We start from the raw sequence: 25,967 nt of genomic DNA, 5'->3' as shown, positions 1-25,967 counted from the left end.
CAATACAGCAGGAAGACTGTTTGCTGAAGGATGTTAGCTGACCTTTTCCTCTGGATACTGCCAGCCAATGTGTGGAGTAGCAAAAAGGTGTTCTCCCATGAGCGATGGCTTTGGAGGAATGGAGGATGGCAGTTGGGTAGTGGGTGAGGCTGTGTGACAGACAGGGTGTGCATCTCAGATCCGGTGTCAGTCATGTGGCCTGTGCTCCCCGCCCATCTTGGCCTGGGAGACCCTTTTGTTTTGGTCTGTTCAGGCTCCTGTGCACAGGTCTTAAACCAGGGTTCTAAGATAAAATAAGTACGTACTTCTCACTGTTCTGAGGCTGGAAATTCAAGATCCACGTGCCAGCAAAGCCCGATTCTTGGTGATGTCCCTCTTCCTGGTTCGCAGAAGCCTGCTTTCTTCTATTTGCACATAGTGGGGGGGAGGGGTTGTGGTTCCTGCATCCTGTCATAGGCACCCATCCCATCATGGAGGGCTCCACTGCCATGACCTCATCCAAACCCAGTCACCTTCCAAAGGCCTTCACTTTGGGCATTAGATAGTCAACATATGAATTTGGTGGGGGCATAAACTGTCCATAGCACTGTTCTTCTCCCCCTGCCCTGTTTGAATTTAATAATGAGGGTAAGTAGAGGGATTTAATTGAGTTGATACAGTTCATTGGAATACTGCTTAAAGAGTCAGATGAAGGTACACGTAATCCACGTCTCTGGAGAGGATCATAATGAAATAAAAATTATGAAGATAATCTGCCCCACATCAGACTCCTGGAGAAGAAATTATTTGCTAATGCCTTTTGGTTCAGTAGTTCTAGTATCTCCCAACTTCTTTAGATACAAAAAGAAAACAGTCTGCCATATTCTTATTTTTAAGATTTTACTTATTTATTTGAGAGGCAGAGTTACAGAGAGACGGAAAGAGAGACAAGTTATCTACTTCCCAGAAATTCACTGATGAAGGCAGTGAGATTGTTTCCAGTATATGAAATTCTGGGGGATACTCTCAAGCTATGGGATGTATCTATGTGGAATATTTGTGACCAGGGCTGGCGCTGTGGTGCAGTAGGTAAAGCTGCCATCAGCAGTGCCGGCATCCCATATGACCACTGGTTTGAGTACCAGCAGCTCGGCTTCCTATCCAGCTCCCTGCTAATGTGGCTGGGAAAGCAGCAGAAGTTGGCAATAAGTGCTTGGGCCCCTGCACCCATGTGGGAGACCCCAAAGAAGCTCCTGGCTTCTGGTTTTGACCTGGGCCAGCCTGGCTGTTGTGACCATTTGGGGAGTGAACCAGCAGATGGTAAACCTCTGTCTCTGCTTCTCATCTCTCTCTGTAAGTCTGACTTTATAAAGATTTATTTATTTATTTGAAAGAGTTACACACAGAGAGAAGGAGAGAGAGAGAAGAAAAGAGAGAGAGAGAGAGATCTTCCATCTGCTGGTTCACTCCCCAGTTGGCCGCAACTCCGGAGCGATCTGAAGCCAGGAACCAGGAGCTTCTTCCATGTCTCCTACATGGGTGCAGGGGCCCAAGGACTTGGGCCATCTTCTACTGCTTTCACAAGCCAAAGCAGAGAGCTGTACAGGAAGTGGAGCAGCTGGGATTCGAACTGGTGCCCATATGGGATGCCAGCACCGCAGGCGGCAGCTCTACCTGCTATGCTACAACTCCAGCCCCCTCTAAGTCTGATGTTAAATCAAACAAATAAATCTTTCAAAAAAATTGTGGCCAAAAAGATTATCATATGTTCTCAGGATCCTTTAAACATTTATTTTAATCAGCAGATCATGTGAAGCCTGGCAGGGAAAGGATTAGTAATGAATGTGTTGAAACATCCTTATTTGCTGTACTTTTCTGTTTGGTCAGGTATTGCATAAAATCTCCACAGAAAATGATGTGCACTTATTTCTTGTTTCTGTGTTGGAGATCTGCTGGAGTCGCCTGGTTTAGGCAGGGCTTGGCTCTGTGTTTTGGGGTGCATCCAGGCCTGCCCAACAGTCTTTCAGCTTCGTTAGACCAAGTTGTATTGTGGTCGTGGACAATGGCAGGAGGAACACAAAAACACAAACCCAGTTATTCAGTCACATTTCAAGCCTCCACCAAAGCATGGCGCGTGTTCAACACTGAAACCAAGAAGGGAAGGAGAGATCTGGAGTGAAAAATTTGTCTCTATTTAATTTGACTTTTTGTATTTTTAGGTGATAATCTTTTCATTGAGCTATGTGCATTTTTATTCTACATTCAGTACTTTTTAAAGCTCTTCAGAATAGTGATTTCTGTGACATGTACATATATATTTATTTATAGGGTATAAGCTTATGAGTTCAGTCTCTTTTTGAATCTTTTAAATTCCTTTTTCTAAGCCTTAGTATTTTATAGGTGTTGCTTCATTTTTAAAAAACTGTGATTACTAGATTTATCCAGCACTAATTTTAGGGAATTTACTTAGTGCTTTACTATTCTTTCCTCTTTCAAAACCAGAAAGAACAGTTTTACCCAATAATAATTTCAGGACATAAAAGTTTCGGCAAATTTGATATTATACTCATGTATTTATGTGTGTTCATGTATTCAGAGCTAAAGGGCTTTGTGAGAAACTCCTGATTGTGTGACTCTGATCATACTGTGTACTTTTGTGTTTATAGAAGGGCCTCTACAGGTCTATTTCTGTAGCTTAAATTAATGGTACTGAAACGAGTTATTTTTTTGCTTTGGATCATACATTAAACTGTAGGTTATTCATGGTTATTCAACAAAAGTTCATAGAGAACCCACAGTTATGGGCTCTGCGGGAGTAGGGTTGAATGTGAATATGGAAAATGTATTCAAGGTACATTCTTTTATGCTGAAGAAACTGTCAAACAATTGATAGGAAATATATACTACATAGTACTAACGATTTTTTGACTTAAAAAATCTACTTTGCATGAATAAAGCTGAACATCTTTGCAATTGATTATTGCCTATAGCCCTTATCTATTTTTCAGCTGGACTATGGACTTTTTACTTTTTATTTGTTAAATTATCTAGTAGAGCCATTAAACCATTGACTCTAATGTATATTAAAAATATGCTATCACACACATACACACAAAAGAAAAAGAAACCACAGTCTCTGGTCGAGTTCATTAGCCATCTCTGCTTTCCCTTGATGAAATGTCTTTTATCTTAGGCCTGAGTCCAAAATTCTTCACTTGAACTTCTTGTGATATTTGTAAAGGGATGAAACACTTTATAAATAGTCAGTCTTTCTGGTTGTGATTTAAGAAAAGGAACTGAGACTTGCTGTAGTCTCCTTCGTCAGTCTTTGACAAAGCTGCTGTTTTGGATTCCTGTTTAATCTTTGGGTCCACCTTCCCTGTAGGTGTCTTGCACTTGAGTCTGGATTCTTCTCCCAACATTTACTGAACACCTGCTGTGCATAAAGCAGGCTTTGTTGGATGTGCAGCCTAGTAGTTCATATTATGTTCACATTTTATTGAATTTCTCTTGATGTTGAAACATGGGAGAAAAGTGTCAAATGTCAGAAAGGAGGTAGAAATGACAGAGTGGTGCATTGTTGGGCTTCGTTGAAGCTGTGTGAATTCACCTTTCAAGTGATTCTAAAGAGATTCCATTGCTATTTGCTCTACATAAAGAAAGAGATCCCGTGATACCAGAATAAAAATAGCTGTAAGGATTACATCATCAGAAAAAGTTTTCATTGGTACATCAAGACTTGAGAGAGGCAAGTTCATGGTTATTTTTAGATTGATCCTATTTTCTCACAGAAATGATAATTTAAAAAAGAGTAAGAGAAAGGTAAGAGGAGAAATGACTGAATGCTACCAAATTTATTTTGTATACATTTGAATTTAAAATTGGATTCTGGCATCAATTTTTATTCATATTGAATCAGTACCCTATTTTATTCCCGTTTTCCAATCATCTGCTATTATGCCTTCAGGCAACATGTTGCTTCTAACAACTTTTTCTTTTCAAATGTTGGTTTATCTCAGGAATGTGAGATTTTAAGATTTGTGCAGTGGGAAAGCATGTTCCAAGGACATTCTTTTCATCGTAGTGTGTTTTTCTTCCTTGGGATACACGTTATTGCACCTCCCCTCTATGCTTCTTATGACCAGGGTGGAGAGGGACTTGTGTGGATTCTCTCAGCGCTGCTGCATTGTCACAGGCTAACCCTGCTTATGTCCCAACTCTGCCTCCATGGCTGGACAGGTGGAACCAGGTGCCTGAGAAGCTAATTTACCTGTGTCTCGAGGAAGCTTCTGGGGTAACAACAAACAGAAACCCCATCCATCTGGCACAAATGAAAAAAGAATGATTATTTGAACTCATGACATCTCATGGAAAATGAGAGCAAGAAATGTAAGAACCAGGGCCAGAAAGTTGCCAGGAAGAGAGAAGCAGCTTGATGCCTTCCTAGGAGTCCGAGGGAGCTCAGGGAGCTTGGAGCACAGAGTGGGGTAGGCACAGAAGGGGAGGCTTGGATGCTGGTAAAGATAAACTGGGAATGACTGTCTGGAGTATTTGCCAGGTTCTGAGCTAAATGGTCTCTGTGACTGTCACCTCTTTGTACCTGTGGACTCCACATTCTCAATCAGTGGCGAATTGAACATAATCGAAAAAAAATTATGTCTATATTGAACATGTCCAGATGTTTTTCTAGTCATTCTCTAAACAGTACATGCACTATAGCAACTATTCATTGAACATTTACTTGTGTTGGCATTATAAGTGTTCTAGAGATGGTTTAAAGATTAGGGGAGGATGTGTGTGGTGTATGTGCCAGCACTTTACCATTTTATGTAAAGGACTTGAGTATCTGTGGATTTTGGTACCCATGGACAGGTATAGGGAGAGTCCTGGAGTCAGTCCCCCACAGATACCAAGGGATCACCATGTTACCAATTTTTTCCTCAAGATGGTCCCAGGAGGCAGGCAGTAATTAGCAAGGACAAGACCACGAAAGCTTGGTTAAATGACTTGACTGCAGAGGTGCAGGGAAGATTTCAGCTCCTGTTGTCAGCATCGTACCATAGTCCGAACCCAGCAGCATGTGCTTCTTACTCCAGGATATAACATCTTCAATAGTATTTTGGGAAATAAAGGCATAGTTAATAATTTAAAATGTTTGTATCATGTGAGGAAGCAAACAGTGTTGTCATTAGTGTTAAGGGGTTAGAGATCGTCAAAGCTCACTGTGTGTGTCTGTGTGTGTGTGTGTGTGTGTGTGTGCGCGCGCACACACACGTGTATGTGGGAGCATTGGCTAGATGGAAACAAACTCTTACCCAGGGACTCTCCAAATGTTGGAGAGGCAAATTGTTTTTTTCATTGAAATGGTTTGTTTGCTATAAAAGTTTATATACTTACTAGGTTTAAAGCTTGATTTTTTTCAGACATTTTTGGCAACATTATATTGATCCTTGTCATATTAACTAATCTCTTCTTTGGCATGAATTCTCCTTACATGTAGAAGAATTAAATTGGTAAGTAATGTGGCACTAATAGAACAGACATTGGACTTTGTGCACACCAGCTCTACTCTCTAAACCTGTTTCCTTATTGGCTAAAATGAAGACTTACTATAAAGTCATGAAAATCAAGACCCTGTAGTGAGTAGATCAGCGGAACAAAGTTGAGTCCAGAATGAGCCCACAGATGCCTGGAGTCTTCAAACACTCATAGAAGATGCACACTGTAAAAACTATGCTTGGATTTCAAAACTTTTTTTGTACCAAATAAACTTGCTTTTTAATCTCATTTATTTATTTATTTTAAAGATGTATTTTATTTATTTGAAAAACAGAGTTATAGAGAGAGGTAGAGACAGAGGGGTCTTCCATTCTCTTGCTCACTCCCCAAAAGGCTGCAACAACCAGAGCTGAGCTGATCCGAAGCCAGAATCTTCTTTTGGGTCTCCCACTTAGATGCAAGGGCCCACAGACTTGGGCCATCTTCTACTGCTTTCCCAGGCCATAGCAGAGAGCTGGATCGGAAGTGGAGCAGCCAGGACTCAAACCAGCACCCATTTGGGATGCTGGCACTGCAGGTTGGGCCTTTAACCCTTTGTGCCACAGTGCTGGTCCCTTTAATCTCACTTTTGGCCGATTTTTTTGAAGCATCTTTATATATGACAGCCACTTTGAAGTCAGTTTAGTGGAGAAAGGATACTTTTTGAAACATTGCAGGCAAATTGAATAGCCATATGCAAAAATGTGAACTTTGCTTCCAAATTCACCCAAAAGGGAACATAAGTGAACCAGTGGGTGCGGGCTCTCTCCCTCTCTACTGCCTCCCTCTCCCCATCCCTCTATCTCTATCTCTGCCTCTACTCTCCCTCTCTTTTTGTTTCTCAAATAAAAAAATAATTTAAAAGGGGGAAGAACATAGGCCTAAATATACACCTTAACCCATAAACCTTTTCTTTCTTTTTTTAAAAAAGATTTATTTATTTGTTTGAGAGGCAGAGTTGCAGAGAGAGAGAGAGAGAGACAGAGAGGTCTTCCATCTCCTGGTTCACTCCGCAAATGGCTGCAATGTCAAGAGCTGGACTGATCAAAAGCCAGGAGCCAGGAGTTTCTTCTGGGTCTCCCATGTGCGTGCAGGGGCCCAAGAACTTGGGCCATCCTCTTCTGCTTTCCCAGGCCATTAGCAGGGAGCTGGATTGGAAGAGGAACAGCTGGGACTCGAACTGGCACCCATATGGGATGCTGGCACCGGAGGCGGAGGCTTAACCTACTACATCACAATGCCGTCCTCACCCATAAACTTCTAGAAAAAAACATAGGAGAAACTCTTCATAACCCTGGATTAGGGAATAGTGTGTTTAATATAATATCATAGGCATCACCTATTAATGTGAAATTTGACTTCATCAAAATTCAAAACCTTTGCTCTTTAACAGACACAATTAAGGAGTGAAAGTCATAACACAAACTTGGAGAAAACACTTAAAAATCATGTATCTTAAAAAGACTTGTATACAGTGTATATGAAAAACATTTAAAACACTTCAACAAGGTAGACAAACACAAGATAACCTGTTCTACATTGTTAAACATTAGAGCTGCAAATTAAAACCGCAATGAGATAGCACTATTTGATGGCTAAAATGGAAAAGACTGACCATACCAAATGTTAGAGAGGTCGTGGAGCAATTGGAACTCTTATATGCTGCTAATGGGAAATGAATGTGCCTTCTCTAACACAGTTTGGAAGTTTCTTAAAAAGATCAACAGGGGCCGGCACCATGGCGCACCCTTTGCCTGAGTCCCTGTTACTCCTCTTCCAGTCCAGCTCTCTGCTGTGGCCCGGAAAGGCAGTGGAAGATGGCCCAGGTGCTTGGGCCCTGCACCTGCATGGAGACCAGGAGGAGGCACCTGGCTCCTGGCTTCGCATCGGCGCAGCTCCGGCCGTCGCGGCCATTTGGGGAGTGAACCAACGAAGGGAAGACCTTTCTCTCTCTCTCTCTCTCTCTCTGTAACTCTACCTCTCAAATAAATAAATAAAATCTTTAAAAAATATCAACATACATCTATCATAGGATTCAGCCACTTATCGGTGTTTTCCAAGAGAAAGCAAATCATATGTTCACACAAAGACTTGGACATGAATGTTAATAGCAGCTTTACTTGTAGGAGCCCAAAACTATCTATAAATAAGTAATGGAAATACCTTGTGATATATTCTTACAATGGAATATTTCTCAACAATGATGGAGTAATTATTGATAGACTGATAAATGAAACAGCAGGGATGAATCTCAAAATAATTACTCAGATGAGAAGAGGTAGACAAAAAGTACTTAATTTTTGATTCTATTTTATATAATTAAAATATGTATTTATTTATGTGATAGGCAGAGAGATACAGAGGGGAGAGAGAGAGTGAAGGACAGAGGGAGAGAGAGAAGAAAAGGGGAGAGGGAAGGGAGAGAGTAAAAGTGGGAGGAAAAATGGAGAGGGGGGAGAGAGAGGGAGGGAGAAAGGGAGGGAGAAGGAGAGAGAGAGACACAGGATGCTCCCATCCACTTGTTGGTTCATTCCCCAAATGCATGTAATGACCAGGTCTGAGCCAGGCAGGAGCTGGGAGCCCAGAACTCAACCCAGGTCTCCTACGTAAGTTGCGTGGATTTAACCACTTGAGCCAGCGATGCTGACTCCCAAGGTCTGCATTACTAGGGAGCTGGAGTCAGGAGCTAGAGCAAGGTGTAGAGCCCAGGTGGGAACATCTTAACCAGTATCTTAACTGCTAGACCGAACACCCACCCCAGAAGACAATTTCTAAAATGCAAACTAATCTATAGTGAGAAAGCAGATGCCGAGAGACTCCTTTCACATGTGCAGTGTAACATGTATTTCTTTTAGTTAAATGACTCAGAAGTCCTGTGAGAATAAAACAGTACTTTTTTTCCCCATTTTTTTGGGGTTACAGTATAGGAACAGACAATTATAGCCCTGAATTATGAACCAGGTTTACTTCGGGATAACTTTCAGCCTTCTTGTTTGCATGTTATAAAAACAAAAACCAAGGTCAGGTGTTGTGGTGCAGTGGATTAAGCTATTGCTTAAGATGCCTGTGTCCCATGTTGTCATAGTGCCTAGTTCAAGTCCTGGCTACTCCACTTTTGATCCAGCTTCCTGCTAACGTGGCAGGAAAGGCAGCAGAAGATGGACCCAAGTGTTTGGGTCCCTGCCACCACATGGGAATCATGGATGGAGTTCTGGGATTCTGACTTTGGTCTGGCCCAGTCCCAGCTGTCGTGGGCATTTGGAAAATGAACCAGCAGATGGAAAATTCTCTCCTTCCCCTCCCCTCCCCCCTCCCTCTCCCCCTCCCCCCTCCCTCCTTCCCTCCCTCCCTCCCTCCTTCCCTCCCTCCCTTCCTCCCTCCCTCTGTTTTTTCCCTGTTGCTCTACCTTTGAAGTACATAAATAAAGTAAAACTTAAAAAAAAAAAAAAAACTTCCAGGTTAAAAGAATATCTCCTTATCCTTAAACATTTATAGGGTGGGCTGGCGCTGTGGCTTAGTGGGTAAAGCCACAGCTTGCAGTGCCAGTATCCCATATGGGCATCGGTTCTAGTCCCAACTGCTCCGCTTCTGGTAGAGCCCTTTGCTACGGCCTGGGAAAGCAGTAGAAGATGGTTCAAGTTCTTGGGCCCCTGCATCCCTGTGGGAGACCTGGAAGAAGTTCCTGGCTCCTAGCCATTGCTGCTATCTAGGGAGTGAAGGAGTAGATGGAAGACCTCTCTTTCTCTCTCTGTGCCTCTGCCTCTTTCTAACTCTGCCTTTCAAATAAATAAATAAATACATCTTGAAAAAATTTATATGGTAACATTATCTGCTCAATCCATAGCAGTTTTTATTAAGTGTGATCCAGATACTTAAAAAAAAAGAGAGAAAGGAAGGAAAAAACGAAACGGGATGGTTGGTTGGAGGCAATCAGGTTTTCTGTTTGTTTTGATTTCATTTCCTCCATTGCCAGGCCTACTTTCTACTTTGCTAAGGCCTGTCACTGCTGTTGTATAGACATGAGCAACATGAGGTACCCACATCTGTGGGCTTTCCTCAACTGAAAAGCTGTCAGGTAGGAGTCAGGAGGGCTTGTCTGCGTGTTTATTTGGTTCCTTCCTACGACCGCAGAGGCTCCTGCGTTCCCCAACCTGCAGGGACAGAAAGAAGAGCTGTGTTTGCCGAGACTGGGGTTGCCTTCCTCCTCTGAGTGAGGAGGGTGGGTGGTGTTGGAAATGTTCTGTGACTTGTGGCAGTGGTTTCGCTGTGTCAACATCTGCAGAACCCACCAGTTTTTATGCTTTAAGTGGATGCACCTGTTCTGTAAAGTCTACCTGGATAAAGTTGTGGTTTTTCAAACTCTACACATTTTGCTATCAGCCTAGAATATGGTGGCCACCGCACACAAGTGTTAAGAAAATTATCATCGCTTTCCCTTTTTCTTAGGAAACCAGACCTAAACCTCTTTTAGTTGCTGTTTTAACCATGGTAATATCAATTAGTTTTTATTTATAAACACAAATGCTATCTCTTTACATTGGTGTATCTATGGGAAAAGTCAAGAGTGGAATTGAGGTAGTTTTCACTGATTGTCTCAGTCCATTCAGGCTGCCAAAACAAAATTGCTTAGGCTGAGTAAGTTGTAAACAACAAAAAATTTGTTGCTTGCAGCTCTACAGGCTGGGGAGTCCAAGATCAAGGCCTCGATAGGTTTGGTGTCTGGCAAGGGCCTTATCCTCATAGATGGTATCTTCAGGCTCTGTGCAGCCTCCTTTGTAAGGGCACTGACCCCATTCCTGAAGGTGGAACCCTGCTGTATAAATCACACCTCATAGCCCCACCTCTCACACTTGTCTCATTGGTTATTAGGTGTCAGCATATGATTTTTGGAGGGACGCAAACATCACCATAACACTAATTACACATGAGGAAAGCGTGATGATGAGTGGTGTCTCCCTGCACGCAGAAGCTCTGGGGCACTTTGGGGGGCCAAGGTGGGGGTTTTTCTGGAGTCTCTCCAGCGTGGCAATGGCACAGAACAAATACTTGTTTGTCAGGTGACTGAATCCATGTTTTCCCCACTTCAGCTGTCTGAATTACTGGCTACTCCCCAGGGCTCCTGATTTATTTACACAAATAACTGGAAAGGCATGTGGAACAAAGTAGCCCACCGTTCTGCATGTCTTCATGGTATTGCTGTTGATTTCTGTGCTCAGGTCCTTAGCAGACCCATAGCTGGTGTGAAAGGGATGTGTGGCTTCCTGTTTTGTTCTTGGGAGGATGGGTGAGCAAACAGTTGTGAGGAGCACACAGCACCTGTGCTGGTGTGAGATGAAGTGGCACAGGGAGGGTGATCTGTCTCTTTCCTTCCCCTCTTAGATAATCATCCAGCGGTTTCAAATTACTCATTGACAAGTTTACGTCCTTCCCCCTCCCCTTTTAAAGATTTATTTATTTATTTGAAAGGCAGAGTTACAGAGAGAGAAGGTCTCCACACACACACACACACAGACACAGACACAGATCTCCCATCCACTGGTTCTGTACCCAAATGGCTGCAACAGCCAGGGCAGGGTCATGCGGAAACCAGGAGCCAGGATCTTCCTCTGGGTCTCCTGCATGGGTGCAGGGGCTGAAGTAGTTGAGTCATCTTCTGTTCTTTCCCAGGCCATTAGCCAGGAGCTGGATCAGAAGTGGAGCAGCCAGGACACAAACTGATGCCCATATGGGATGCTGGCTTACAAGGCAGTGGCTTAACTGGCTACTCCACAAAGCCGGTGCCAGGTTTAGTTTTCTTATAGTGTTGAGATACATCGTTTACTGGGGTGTGTGTGTGTGTATGTGTGAATTTCCTAAAAAGGAGAGGATCAGAGGGCTTGGATGCCCAGTGTTTAAGGTCCTTGCTCTCATAATTGACTCTGTGGTAGAAGTGAGTCCGCCGGTCATCCCTGTGCTATATCACAGAAGGCAGTGCTCCTGTTCGACAGGAGCAGGTGCATCAGCCCCTACCCTCTGTCATTCCTGAGCTCCTAATCAAGCCTCAGCGGTTCTCTGTCCTCTCCTGTTTTGTCATTTGTTGACTTTGTGGGTGACTCTGCCAATAAACAAAGCTGATGAGTTGGTTCATCGTGCTTCAGAAATGTGTAAGCTTAAAGTCAATTAGTAGATCACTGCTCCAGAAAATAAAACTGCTGTGGAATACCTGCTGTGTTGGTCATTTTAACTGGAGAGACCCAGGCTTGTGGTTGAAATGTACTCAGGATTCCTAGATCCCCATCACAAAAGGTTCCAAAAGACTTGATTTATCTGAGATGCAGATAGATAGATAGATAGATAGAGAAAGAGAGAGGGGAAGGGAGGGGGGAGGGGAGGGGGAGAGAGAGAGAGATCCTGTCCATGTCCCCTTGTTCACTCCTCAAATGCTCACAGTGATGACCCTGGGCTGGGGCCAAAGTAGGAGCTGGGAACTTACTTCAGGTCTCCCGCATGAGTAGCAGGGACCCAGTCACTTGAGCCATCATTGCAGCCTCCCTGAGTGCTTATTAGCAGGATGCTGGAGTCAGGAACTGGAGCCAGGAATGGAACCAGGGCGCTCTGTTGTGCATCGTGGGTGTCTTAACCACTAGTTCAAATGTATGTCACCCCCCGCCCCGACCTGATTTGGACAAACCTTCGTACTGAATGTCCCTCTTTGTATTGGTGATCAAATCCTTTGTCCTGACCAGGATGCACTGAATAACAGAAATGAGATAATCATAAGCTTTCATGTTGAATGTATTCTTCCTTCAAGAAGAGTTTGCTCCTTTTAAAATGCCATTCCCATTTTCTATACCAGGGCTACATTACTTTAGAAAGGAAAGTTCTTTTAAAACATGTCATTCAATTCAGTCATATTTGATAAGTGGAGAATCTGGTACCAGTAATTATTTGACATGTGCGTGTCTGGTGAATAAATACTCGTTAATTTTTGACAGTTACTCAGAACACAGTCAAGGCAAGTCAAGGAAGCGATGGCAATGCCTTCTGACAAATGCGTAAGGTCTGCCTTCAGGTAGTGCTGGGGGAGGGCAGACCTGGCTGCTGGGGCTGTTGGCTTTCCCTGTGATTGACACTCAAGCAGAGATGCAGCTGGGCCAGGGAGGACCAGCGGGTGTGTTTTGACCTTTCCTTGTCTCCTGACTTGCTCAGTCCCAGCCCTGGGTTATGAAACATGTTCTCGAAATTATTTCCAGAGGGCACAAGTCCCTTTGGTGACAGCTTATTTCTGGATTCCCAGTTCAGATGCCTGGACTCTGATGACATTCAGGGGTGTGTTTCCCAGCGCGGCTGTCATCTGATTAGTCACCGAATACTAAGGACTCTCCCTGCTTGCTGGCTTTGGGGTGGAGCACGTGAGTGCTGAAGCAAAATACCTTGTTTATTTCCTGCAGGCTCATTTTAAAGGCCGTGAAGTCAGGCCTCCTCCCTCCCTTCCTCAGGTGTGCCCAGCCATTTGGGAGTGAAATACTCTGGTTCCAGGCAGGAAAGTGGCCTCTAAGAATGAATTTTATGTCCAAAAAGAGGATTGCAGTACCTTGGGGCAATCTGAAGTGAGGCTGTAGCAGGTCGTTACGACCAGTCCCCAGTCTGGCTTTGGCCGAGGGTGCCCTCGTTCCTTCTCCATTCTGAGGTCTCTTCTCCAGCCCCACTGGTGCAACTGGCCATGTCTTAGCAGGCCTGGGTTGTCCTGAGACAGGGACATGATGGTTAAGACAGGCATGCAGGTCTCAATGTGCTTACGTGCTCAGCTTTAGAGTGGATGTAGTTGGGGAGGCTTCCAAGAGATCATGAATGTGTAGCATTTCATTGAGTGTCTGGTCCTGAGTATGCAACTCAGCTCATCTTGGTGATCATCATTATTGTTATCTGTGGTTATCTTTGTATTATTCAAGAAGCAACCACGCCCTGGATTTGAAGCTACTTCCATGCTAAGAGCCAGCAGCCTGCGCTAATCCCACAGCTGCCCTGAGCAGTCACTTCACACACTCATCTCGTCCAAAGCTGTCTCTTCATTTCTTTCCCTGAGGCTGGCGGCTTGGCCTTCAGAGTTGGAGCCAGGCGCCATCTGCTCCCCGTTGTAGCTGAGGTGGGTGGAGGTGGGGGGTTAGGTTTCTCAGTCTTTTCCAAGGCTCAGGAGTGCACCACAGCTCTGGAAATCGGCCTCTTCCTTGGGCCTTGACGGCCTCTGTGTTTGACCTTGCAGTAGAATGAAAAGACCGAGCTCAGCTGGTCCCGAGATCCTTCCCCTACTACGGTTCTTGATTCTGTATGCATTCTGGAGAGATGAGAATTCCTGCACTAAGCCGGCTTTGCTTGCCTGATATTTGCTCTCAAAGTTGTGGCCCTGCATGTGGGGCCAGAGAGTAGTCCCAGGCAGGGATGCCACCATGCGTGTGCAGGTGAAGGGCACCATACTGGAGGGTGTAGCCCTCTTTCTCCTGCTACCCCAGTGTTCAATGTTCAAGCCTCACATTGTCTGTTTGCCTTTGATGACCTGGGGTCAAATCCACACACTGTGCACCCCGCACCCCTCATTTTCAGATGCTTGATATTCCAGCTGGCAGCCCTGCTGAGCCATGGGTGGTCCCATTGCATTTTCAGGAAGGAGAGAGGGGTTGTTAACAGGATGAGACTCACACCTGAGTTTTTTTTTTTTGAAGATTTATTTATTTACTTTGAAAGTCAGAGTTACACACACAGAGAGAAGGAGAGACAGAGAGAAAGGTCTTCTATCCGCTGGTCACTCCCCAACTGGCCGCAACAGCTGGAGCTGTGCCAATCTGAAGCCAGGAGCCAGGAGCTTCCTCTGGGTCTCCCACATGGGTGCAGGGGCCTGAGGGCTTGGGCCATCTTCTACTGCTTTCCCAGGCCATAGCAGAGAGCTGATTGGAAGTGGAGCAGCCAGGACTCCAACCTGGCACTCATATGGGATGCTGGTGCTGCAGGCAGTGGCCTTACCCGCTGTGCTACAGCACCAGCCCCACACCTGGGGTTTAACCCAGCTTGCTTGCACACTCTCTCTCAACAGGTGCATGGCCCCTGGCAATTTACAAAGCCTCAAAGCCTCATTTCTTCACTTTAATATGTGGAAAATGGTATTTAATTCAGTAAGTCATGGTGAGGATTAGAGCCCAGGGAAGCCTATAACGTACTTGGCACAGCGCCTGGCCCTAGGGAAGGCTTCATGAACACAGCAGATGGTTGATTCACTCAGACTCATTCTGAGACAGGCAAGGAGGGATGGGCTCGGGGCTGGTCAGGAGAAGGGAAATTGGTGGACATTGGACCTTTTGCATAACTTCCTCACATCCCTCATCGAGGGGTAACTGCCAGGGTTTGAATGTGTCCTCTGAAAGTTCACGTGTTGGAAACCCAATTTCCAAATTCATTTGTTAATAGTATTTGGAGATGGTGCTTTTGTGAGGGAATTAAGATTGGAAGAGGTCACCTGGTACCCCAAGAGAGTGTTATTGACTTTATAAGAACAGCAGGAGAAACCTGAGCTGGCCCTGTCTTGCCAAGTGATGCCCTCTGCTGTGGGATGATGCAGCAAAAAGGCCCCCACCCAGTGCTGAACCGTTATTGGCACCATGCCCTTACACCTCCCAGCCCCTGGAACTGTGCACCCAAACAACTTCCATGCTTTGTAAGTTACCCAGCCTTAGGTATTTATTTTTCCCAGCAACAGACGATTAATGAAGACAGTTGCTGTTGTCATTGTGGGGGACTTCCAAGGCACGAGGTGCAATATCAAGCCCATCCTCAGCTTTTGACTCTGCTCTTTCCACTCTGCTAGTTCATCTGTGAGGGCTCTTAAAGAAATCTGTGTTGGAAAGCATTACTTGAGTCTGCTAGCACCCTCCCCAACTTAAGAGTCTGAGATGAAGGTTGAAGCCCATTGTCTTATAAAACCTCCCTCCCACCTCAGATCTTAATTTTAACACACACCATCTTAGGCATCTGTTTGCTTTGGTGCTGTCAACACCTTGCACTGTGTCTTTGGGCACCCAGTTGTAGCACCCTGTGATGATTCGTGATTTTTCCACTTGGTGCAATCTGACACGTGTGGAGTTAGAGTTTCCTATTGGATGGCAGCAGGGAGTAAATGTCAGAGTGTTGAGAAAATGAAATGGGAGATGTATGTTTGTCCTGTGTCCTTGTGTCTCCTGGTGGCTCCTTGGGACAGAAGTTAAAATGTGTTGAAGTGTGGGCATGCCCAGGCCCAGGGGATGCATTCAGTTGGCAGTTCATGTTTTGTGAGCTGATCCACTAATGCTGACTAATAATTCTTGTCTCTCTCATGGCCACTTGTGAGTACTCAGATTCTTCATCTTTGCAGACGTGGAAGTGCGCTTGGGTTTTCATCAGGCTGCCCAGTGTGAGGGCATTTTGGGAGCACTTATTTCTGTGGATGAGTCAGTGGAGTCACTGATTTCAAGGCCACCTCTGGGAAGAGGTGGGTGTCTTTGCTTGTTGAAAGCTGACCTGGAAATCCTGATTGGTCGCTCAGTGTGGGCAAGAGAAGTGAAGCAGGTGGGAATTCACCACCTTCCTTCTTGGGGCAGGAGTGGGAGGTGGGCTTCAAAGGAGATGAAGGGACTTGACGTCCTCTTGCTTTGTGTCTTCCTGTGCGATATCAGATCAGGCAGGTGCATGAGGCTATAACTTTTGTCAGCCCAAGGCAGCATGCATCCAACAGCTGCTGTTGACACTGGTTGGGGAGGGGAGGGGTCTCTCTGCACTTGCTGTCGCTGGGATCAAGTGGAATACTCGGATCTTACATGGATTGACCCCAGCTGAGCAGCCTAGTTGTGAGCCAGCTGAAAACAGATTTGTGTATGTGTAACATATACAATATAAAAATAAATGTGAGCATGAGAAAGAAAAGAGAGTTGGGCATTCTGACTTAATATCTACCTTGTTAGGATTCTACCTTCTCCCACCAGCTGTTACCAAAATGTGACTTTGTAAATCTGTGTCTTCATTTGTTTAATGTCCAGCGTTTTACCTCCCTGGGAGCTTCCAGGAGGCAGAGTGCATGTCTCTGTTATCTATCCTTGTGTCTCCAGGGCCTACCACAGGGCCTGGCCCATAATGTAAGTGCTCAGTAAGAATGATGAACGCCTGAGTGATCTGGCTCTTCTAGAAGAGACTGTCACTTACAGAAGAAGAAAAGCTGTAGCAGGAGGCATTTTCTCTTGTAATTCGACAGGGATGTGTAATCAATATAGCAGTCTCTGATGTAGCGGCACATCACTGGGGGCTTCTGCTCTTAACAGGTGAAAGGGATAGAGGATAGGAGACTCATGTGAAAAGTGCCTCCGGAAAACTCAGAACAGGCAAGTGGGGGCTGGCTGGGATTGAAGTGTGTGAGTGTTGACATGAGTACAGAAATACCTGGGCTACCCCTTCTGATTGATTCACACATTATCACATGACTGCCTTGGCCTCCATAAGCTCGGCTGACATAAGCATGGTAATCTCTCCTTTCCACCCTTCCCTCTGCATCCTCACCCTCCAGCGTGGCTGGACAAGCGCTGAGCCCCACCACACTGCCGACACACACTCTGAGAACCGAGATGTGAGTTACCCGCTGATCTGGGTGGCATGGACAAGTCACCAGGGCTGTCACCCGTGGTTCACACACGTTAATGCCGATGCTCAGTGGTTTTTGTGGGTAAAGTGTCTGCTGTTGTAAATCGGCAGGCATAGAGGGGACTGTACCTGTTTCAGCTGCCAGACCTTTCCTGTAATGGGGATTTTTTTTTTAACTGAGTTTGAGCCTTTCCAAAGTAGAAGATTACATTACTTTCTCTGCTCGATAAACCAGGGTAGGAGCCACATAACCCCTGGCTCTACTCAGAAGATGCGGTCTCAGCTGGCACTGTGTGGTTCACTTGGCTAATCCTCCGCCTGTGGCACTGGCACACCATGTTCTAGTCCTGGTTGCTCCTCTTCCAGACCAGCTCTCTGCTGTGGCCCAGGAGGTTAGTGGAGCATGGCCCAGGTCCTTGGGCCCTGCACCTGCATGGGAGACCAGGAGGAAGCACCTGGCTCCTGGCTTTGGACTGGTGCAGCGCGCCAGCCGTTGCGGGCATTTGGGGAGTGAACCAATGTAAGGAAGACCTTTTTTTCCGTCTCTCGCTCTCTCTCTCTCACTGTCTAATTCTGCCTGTCAAAAAATTAAAAAAATAAAGAGGATGTGGTCTCGCCAGACATTGAATTAGAAGCTGGTGATGAGAGTAGCAGGCTCCTCCTGGGGCAGGTGTTGGCTGAGACATCTGTCTTCCAAAACAGCAAGTGGTGAGGGTTCTGGGAGGCCCAGGCCTCTGTAGGCTGCATGAGGGCAGAGCCTGTGCGTGTTTCTGGTAGGGCACCTCTGTGGTGTGATTTGGGAAATGCTTGCCATCTGGTTCTCTGGTCTTCTGGAGACTCCCTGGCCTTCACTGAATTCCTTTTCTCCGTAAACCTGCCAGAGTGGGTCAACTCCACTGGCCACCAGAAACCCTGGCTCCTCCTGTAGACCCGTGAATCAGCACCCCAGGCACTGTCGGGCTTTCTCTGCTGGTTACGGTAGAAACTTCTTCATTCCCGAACATCAGTGAGAAAGTCTTAGGCCTAGAGACCTCCAGGTTGGTTTGCCTTGGACATTCTTCCTTCCACTAAAAATCTGGCCTTTCTGCTGGGAGGAGGAGAGTGCTGGGGGTCAGGTTTATGCTCTTGGATTAGGGGAATCGTGGATCACATAAGACTTCAAGGTTCATCTTAACCGCTAACATGTATTTCAGTCTTTTGTAAGCTCCTTTCACTCCAGAAGCCTGGAATCTGGGGTGGGCATCTTCCTCCAAGGGTTGTATTCAGATCTTTGGAAGTGCTGCACACAGAGAATTCAGAGAGCATACTGCGTAAATTCATCTTTGCCCTGCAGTGGGATTTGCGGTTTATTTTGTGGGCTGACATAATGCTTCTGTATCATCTGTCTTCCAAGTTGTCATTGTTTTAAATTTCAACATTCTTTTACAGGAGCTATGTTCTATGAGTTCTACCAGTTTGTAAAACAAAGAGTAATAAACAATGAAGAAATCCAGCCTACCTTCCTAAGACTGACTTATGTTGTGGTCACTTAGAATATAGTTTCATGTGGCAAATATATATAGTCTTGTGTACATGTAATTTGTAAACATTTCTTTGGAATATTTCTTTCATTTCTTTTATTATAAAAATAAAAAATGGCATCAGCTCATTGATTTGTTTTTTTGCATGGAGACCCCACATGAGGGAATAAAAATAGCAAAAGCAAACAGAAAAAGCTTTTTTTAAAAAAGATTTATTTATTTATTTGAAAGTTAGAGTTAACACAGAGAGAAGGAGAGGCAGAGAGAGAGAGAGAGAGAGAGAGAGAGATAGGTCTTCCATCCGCTGGTTCACTCCCCAGTTGGCCACAACGGCTGGAGCTGTGTTGATCTGAAGTCAGGAGCCAGGAGCTTCCTTGGGGTCTTCTCTTGCAGGTGCAGGAGCCCAAGGACTTGGACCATCTTCTACTGCTTTCCCCGGCCATAGCAGAGAGCTGGGTCAGAAGTGGGGCAGCCGAGTCTTGAACTGGCGGCGCCCATATGGGATGCCGGCACTGCAGGCAGCAGCTTTGCCCACTGTACCACAGCGCTGGCCCAGAAAAAGCTTTTGAACACTAGCAAGGAGATGAAGGTGAGACTTCTGAAAATTGTGCATCATGCATTGTCTCCAAAGATTGAGTGACAAGCAAGCTACCAAAATTTGATGTCCCTGGACTTCATTGGGATATCAAGAAAAATTGTTCCATCTAAGTATGTGCCTTCCTATATCAATCATTTAAGGAAGATTTCCAAAGCCAAGGAGATCATGGGTCCATTCCCCTCATCCCAGAAGTCTGAGCACTTTAACCAGCAGGTGCAGCTCTCCCAGCTAATCCTGGTGTACAGGAAGCTTGCAGTTAAAGGAAAAGTTCAGGGAAAGCTTTATAATTATAGTCACCCTTGAGTATCTGTGGGAGATTGGTTCCAGGACCTCCTGCAGATATGGAAATCTAGGGATGCTCAAGTACCTATATATAGCAATATAGAATTTGTGTAACACCTGCACACATACTCCCATAATATACCTGAAATCATCTCTAGATTACTTATAATAACTAACGCGGTGTAAATGCTACATAAATAATTCTGTACTTTATTGTTAGATTATAATGACCAGGAAAAAATGCTGGGCATGGCATTTTAAAAAAATACTTTATGGGGCTGGTACTGTGGCATAGCTGGTAAAACCACCTCCTGCAGTGCCAGCATCCCATATGGGTGCCGGTTCAGGTCCCAGCTGCTCCACTTCCAATCCAGCTCTTTGCTATGGGCTGGGAAAGCAGTAGAAGATGGCCCAAGTCCTTGGGCCGCTGTACCCATGTGGGAGACCTGGAGGAAGCTCCTAGCTCCTGGCTTCAGATCCGCGCAGCTCCGGCCATTGTGGCCAACTGGGGAGTGAACCAGTGGATGGAAGACCTCTCTCCCTCCCTCCCTCCCTCCCCCCCTCCCTGCCCCTCTCCCTGCCTCTCTCCCTGCCTCTCCTCTCTCTGTATAACTCTGACTTTCAAATAAGTAACTAAATCTTAAAAAAATATATTTTCTTTTCCTGATTGATTGAATCCACGGATGTGGAGCCATGGATGTCGGGGTGGAGGAGGGGGAAGACGAGTTTGGTTACTGCATACATTGTGAAAGAGAAGCCAAACTTGGCAGTTTCCACTGCTTAATTTGTTTCAGGAAATATCTGTTTAGTGCATGGTGCGTGGGGTTTCCTCGCTCCTTAGCTCTGTCTGTCCACTCCCCATGTCAGATATTGTCCTGCTTCCACCTGGACTTCTTCCCCTCCCAAGCCCAATATACCCTAAATAATAGCCAACACATCCCAGGCATCCTTTCCCTGGGAGGCCTTTTCTGATGGTCCTTGAGCCCTCGAAGCTGCCTCCTCTGCTGCCTTTGCGAGTTTTCTTATCACTTTGTCCGTTCTCTGTGGTGATAGCCTTTGTCACACTGCTGTGTAACCACTTGTTGATTTGTTTGTGATTACTACCAGACATAAACTTGGTGCCCATGGAGACCATGGCTAATCTTTGCCCACCCAATGCCTGACCTGCAGTTGGCAACAATAAACAGCTGTTAAATCAATCAGTCATCCAGCCAACCATGTCATTAATCAGTCCATGATGAATCATTAATCAATCCATGATGAATGAATAGGACAGTGCTAAGAGAAGAAAAACGTCCTGACTCAGCTGTTTATAAGCTCTGTGACCTTGGCCAAGATCCTTTGAGTTTCTCAACCTCATTCTTGTTATCTGTAAAATGGGATAAGAACACCTTCCCCAGATGTTATAAGGAGTATCTGAAATCATGAACATGAAGGATTTTGCACATAGTAAGCCCACCTTAGGTGCTGTTATTAGTTTCCAGGGGGTGACCTGGCCAGCATAGTTAAAGACTAAAAATGAAAGAACAGGAAATCTGAGGAATATTTTCCACCTTCCTTGCCTTCCTTCTTCTTTTATTCATCTCTTATGTTGAAATTCTCGTGAAAGAGTAAGAAAGATCATTGTAGTTGGAGACAGGAACAAGGAATGTGTGAAATTAAATGGCTTTATTTGTTGGGTATATTTTTCCCCCCAGAAACCTTTTATTTAAGGAATACAAACTTCAGACATTTCATAATTACAACTTTAGGAACATGGTGATTCTTCCCACCGTATCTTGGGCATTTTTTCAGCAGGCATTGAAGTAGGGCTGCCGATAACGCTGAGCACTGTTCTCGTGTTTGGCTGTGACGACATTCGCACTTAGCACATGCTACCTCTAACCCGATCGTACACTTAACCCACTTCACATTCATTTACATATTGTAGTAAGTCCTCACAGCAACAACTCTGCGAAGTTCTGGTTAAATAACTTGCCCAAGATCACAGAGCATCAGGACACAACAGGCTGGCTCCAGGGGCCACTTGGCAGAATTGCCCTGTGAGCACATGTGCTGTGCCCAGCACAGTGCCAGACACTGCCCTGTAGTGGTTGCCTGTTCAGGCAGAGTGACAGTCACGTGGAGAAGTAAATATGGCTTGGAGATAGGAGAGGGCTGTAGCTGCGATGAGTTTCCCGGGAGCGGACTGTGACATGGAGATGAGCATGGGACTGAGTAACAGGGAAGGGAGGGACATGAGGAAGAACCTGTTGAAATGATATGGAGGGTGAAGGGCGAAGTTCTTAGACACAGATCACTTGACATCAGGCGTTGCTGAGACGTGACATGCTGCTGACTGAACAGAAGTCAACCTGAAGACCGTGCTGGGTAAACATTGGGTGGGAGAGCCTGAGCATTAGGTATTTATGCCTAAAAGGACATTGAAGCTTAAATTTTACTCTCCCCTGTTCTGCCTCCAGTTGGGCTGCCACAATGCAGTAGTGTAGTGAGGATGCGAAAAAATTAGTCAAACTCACTGATGGAGCTAAGAATGAAACTTCCTAACATGATTTACACCAAGATTAAGTTTGCTGCTCTACACCGATGCAAAACAAGCCTGGCATGTCTCCACTGGGATGGTGATGATAGTAAGTCGGATGCTGATATTTGAAAACTGCATTTCTGATTTGTTAAATTACCACCTTCACAGTAAGTGCTGCTGGTTTGATTTGCACCTGATATGATAAGAAGCTAATTATATGACAGAATGACCCATGTGGCAGGGCAGTTTCAGTCATAGCAACACAATATTTATCTGGACAGCAAAGGCTAGCTGCTAATTCAAGATGCAGTCTTTTCCAGAAACTCAGCCAATGCAGTGAAAAACAGCTTTCCCCATTCTGCACACAGCCACCCTCCAGTCCTAGGAAACACAGCTTTAAGTTATTTCTTATCAACTACCAGTTTTCTCATGATGACCTTTCTTATCAGTATTTTTGCATTAAGTTATCTCAAAACAGAAGTATGATCAATGACAAGACCCCAAAATGAAGAACCCAGAATTTTGTTTTCATTTGTAGAGTGTTTATACAGAATCCCAGACTTTGTTTTCTATTTGTGGATTTTATCTGGTTATAAAAGGAATATACAGGTGAGGAAATTTTTGAAAACATTTAAAGCACACCAGTAAGAGTCATAGAGACAATCGCTTTTAATAGTGATAGGACAGGGGCCAGCGCTGTGGAATAGTATGTTAATCCTCTGCCTGCACAGCTGGCATCCCATATGGGCACCAGTTCTGGTCCTGGCTGCTCCTCTTCTGATCCAGCTCTCTGCTATGGCCTGGGAAAGCAGTGGAAGATGGCCCAAGTGTGAGACCTGGAGGAAGATCCTGGCTCCTGGCTTCGGATCAGCTCAGCTCCGGCCACTGCAGCCATCTGGGGAGAACCAGCGGCTGGAAGACTCTCTCTCTCTCTCTCTGTCTCTCTGTAACTCTGCCTCTCAAAATAAATAAATAAAATCTTTTAAAAAAATAGTCATAGGACCTAATTGCTTTAGTGTCCAAATGGAATTGAGAATGTGAAAAGGTAGCTACACTAGCTGATATGGGCAGGAACTTAACATCCAGATGTCTGGTAAGCTCTGTGACCTGGGCCAAGATCCTTTGACTCTCTCAACCCTAGTCTCTTTATCTGTGAAATGGGATAAGAACACCTTCCTCAGACATTATAAGGAATATGTGAAACAATTAATATAAAGGACTTAGCACATAGTAAACCTACCTTAGCTGCTGTTACTATTAGTATCTATCAAGGTTAAGCTTCCCATCGAATAATGATACAAAATGACCACCAAGTTTCTTTGATGGGGTGGGGATACTAGTAACTCAGATGTTGATATATGAAAACAGATGGTATTTTAAAATCAGTTTCAGAATAGGCAAACTGTTCTTTTATTACTTCTGTGGAGTGTGTGTAAAATACAGGGTACAGGGGTTGGCCAACTGAGGCCTGCACTCACCTGTTTTTTCCATGGCTACTTTCCTGCCCTCACAGTATGGCTGAGCAGTTGTGACAGCAATCATGTGCCCCTTAAAGCTGAAAGTATCAATTCTGAGGCCTTTTATACAGAACTTTGCCTGTAATATGTCAGACATATTACAACACAGACATGCAATCAGATACTCTTCAGACATGTGCTTTGAAGGGCTTCATGGTGTCCATTTGATTTCACCTTGTCCGTTAGTGCGCATGTTCTGTTCATCTGTGACTCTGATCTCGCACTCTCACATCAGGCTGGGCTACAACTCATCCCTCACTGGCCCTCCGCCCCTTCCATTGACCCTGAAAAAGCTGGTCCCTGCACCAGCTGGAGCTATTCTGATGAGTTCCTTTCCATGCAGATGCAATAGATGGCCCACACAAGGTGACCTTGAACACAAGTTCCATTCACACTCCCTTGGAGGTAAGGTGATCTCCCATTTCCATTGCCAAGGTCTGGGGAAGACTGTGGTCACCTTGAATATATGTATTGATTGGCCCACACAAATAGAAATGTAGAGTCCCATTTTCTATTCATAGTAATTGTAATTCACTACAAACTCACTGTCTGCTAATTTAATTATGCTAATATATGTAAAATCACTTCTTTTTTACGTAGTATATCGCTTTAAATATGCAGGTTTTCTAATATCTCTTTATGCCAGTTTTATTGAAACTAGGGCCACTTTTTTTAGTCAAACACATTTTCCAGAACAAATTGCCATCACTACTAAGTTGTGATAGAAAACTTTAAAAAATTAGTCACTGGAAATTTTGCCAAGGTATAAACAATCATTTTGATTAATCTTCATCACATAATCACTTACTGTATTACTTTTTGAAGTTTTTTTTTATTTTTTTGATGGGGAGGGAGAGAGGGAGACAGACAGACACAAAGAGACACATTCCAATTTACTGTTTCACTCCCCAAATGCTTGCAATATCTGGGGATGCACCAGGCCCAAGCCAATAGCCCAAAAGTTCACCAGATCTCATATATGGGTGATAGGAACCCAAAGCGTGAGCCGTTTTCCATTGTCCCAGGGACAGGAAGAATGACAGGGAGACAGAGAAGGGAGAGGGAGATATTAGCAGACAGCTGGACTGGAAACAGAGACAGAAACTCCATGTCAGTCCCACTGAAAATGGAATGCTGCTATCCTAAGTGGCAGCTCAACCCACTGTGCCACAGTGCCCAATCTTTGAAGAAGTTATTGAAAGAATTTTCAGTTGAGAATGTACACATTCACAAGTAATTATGAACTACATACTAAATTTATTTTTATCTCCATTATTTATTTATTTATTTATTTTTTTTTTACCAATTCTATCAGGCATCCTGTATGACATCTAAAAGCTCCCTAATTAGCATTGGTGGATGTCCTTTCAGCCATTCTTCTGTCCCCAGTATTTTTCTATTCCAAATAAATTGAATGAATAACACTGGTACATGACAAATTTTCTAAGATGGTAAACAAGTGGCAACATCCTTTTTTTCAAGGGTAATTTCAGGTGAAACAAAGCAAAGCAGGAGAACTTGGCCATACGTTCAGATGCATAAGGTAGAACCTCAGCTCCACACAGCCCTATGAAACCCTGCTCTACAAAATCCTCCTTGGTGTGGCCCAGTTGTCCTGAAAGACTGGAGCCAGCTGGGCTGGGGCTGAATCTCAGATCCCCCGTTGGTGACTCTGAACAAGTGCTGTGAGTGTCCTTCCTAGCTGATGCCACTGACACTCTTCAGAGCTGTTTCCATGACCTGCTGTGTCACGTGGGGTCTGAACAGAATATACACCCAGTAAGTGTGTGATGCATGAACAAGTGAGGCGTGAGACTTGTCTGTCCACCCAATGGCATGCCTGTAGGTCAGGACTGGCTGATTGTTCTTGCAAACAGAGAATGTTTTTCTATAGAATCTCTTGGTTTCTTTGATCCCAGGAGTGATGGCCTCTATCAACACAGGGAGATTTCCCTAATTGACAGTTAAATTTGTGTGACTGCTGGGCAGGGTTATGATGTCTAATTGATCAGACACCAGTCTGGAGGTGCAGGTGTTTTTTAGTCGTGTTTAATGTGTTTAACACTCTACTTTGAATAAAGCAGATTGCTATCTATAATGTGTACAGACCTCACACAATCAGCTGAAGGCCTTTAGAGCAAAGACTGCGTGTCCTCAAAGAAGACAGAATTCTGCCTCTAGACACCCTCAAGCAGGAGCCTGCAACTCCTGTGGAATTTCCAGTCGGTTGGCCCTGCAAATTTCAGACTTGCCAGCCTCTGTGTTAATTCCTTAAAATAAAAATTCTCCCCCCCCTCTAAATATGTAATATGTACAGGGTGGGCATTGTGGTACAATGGGTTAAGCCACATTTGGGATGCCTACATCCCATGTCA

General features: G+C 44.7%; 1 protein-coding gene across 5 annotated transcripts in view; it reads left to right on the top strand.

The window, feature by feature from the left end:
- Window positions 1-25,967, top strand: part of RETREG1 (reticulophagy regulator 1) — a 148,158-nt gene that overhangs the window by 65,010 nt on the left and 57,181 nt on the right. Inside the window, exon 1 of one of the 5 annotated variants that reach the window (XM_089312643.1) lies at window positions 15,728-15,866. The exons of the other annotated variants lie outside the window; for them this stretch is intronic. Within the exon in view, the coding sequence (XP_089168769.1) occupies window positions 15,829-15,866 (38 nt within the window). The 5' untranslated portion in view covers window positions 15,728-15,828. Of the gene's footprint in view, window positions 1-15,727; window positions 15,867-25,967 lie in introns of those variants that run through there. 5 annotated transcript variants of the gene reach the window in all.

The sequence above is a fragment of the Oryctolagus cuniculus genome, chromosome 14 (assembly GCF_051225735.1).
Source record: "Oryctolagus cuniculus isolate XC-2025 breed Fujian yellow rabbit chromosome 14, ASM5122573v1, whole genome shotgun sequence".
Taxonomy (NCBI): domain Eukaryota; kingdom Metazoa; phylum Chordata; class Mammalia; order Lagomorpha; family Leporidae; genus Oryctolagus; species Oryctolagus cuniculus.
This window is presented reverse-complemented; position numbering and strand designations above follow the sequence as displayed.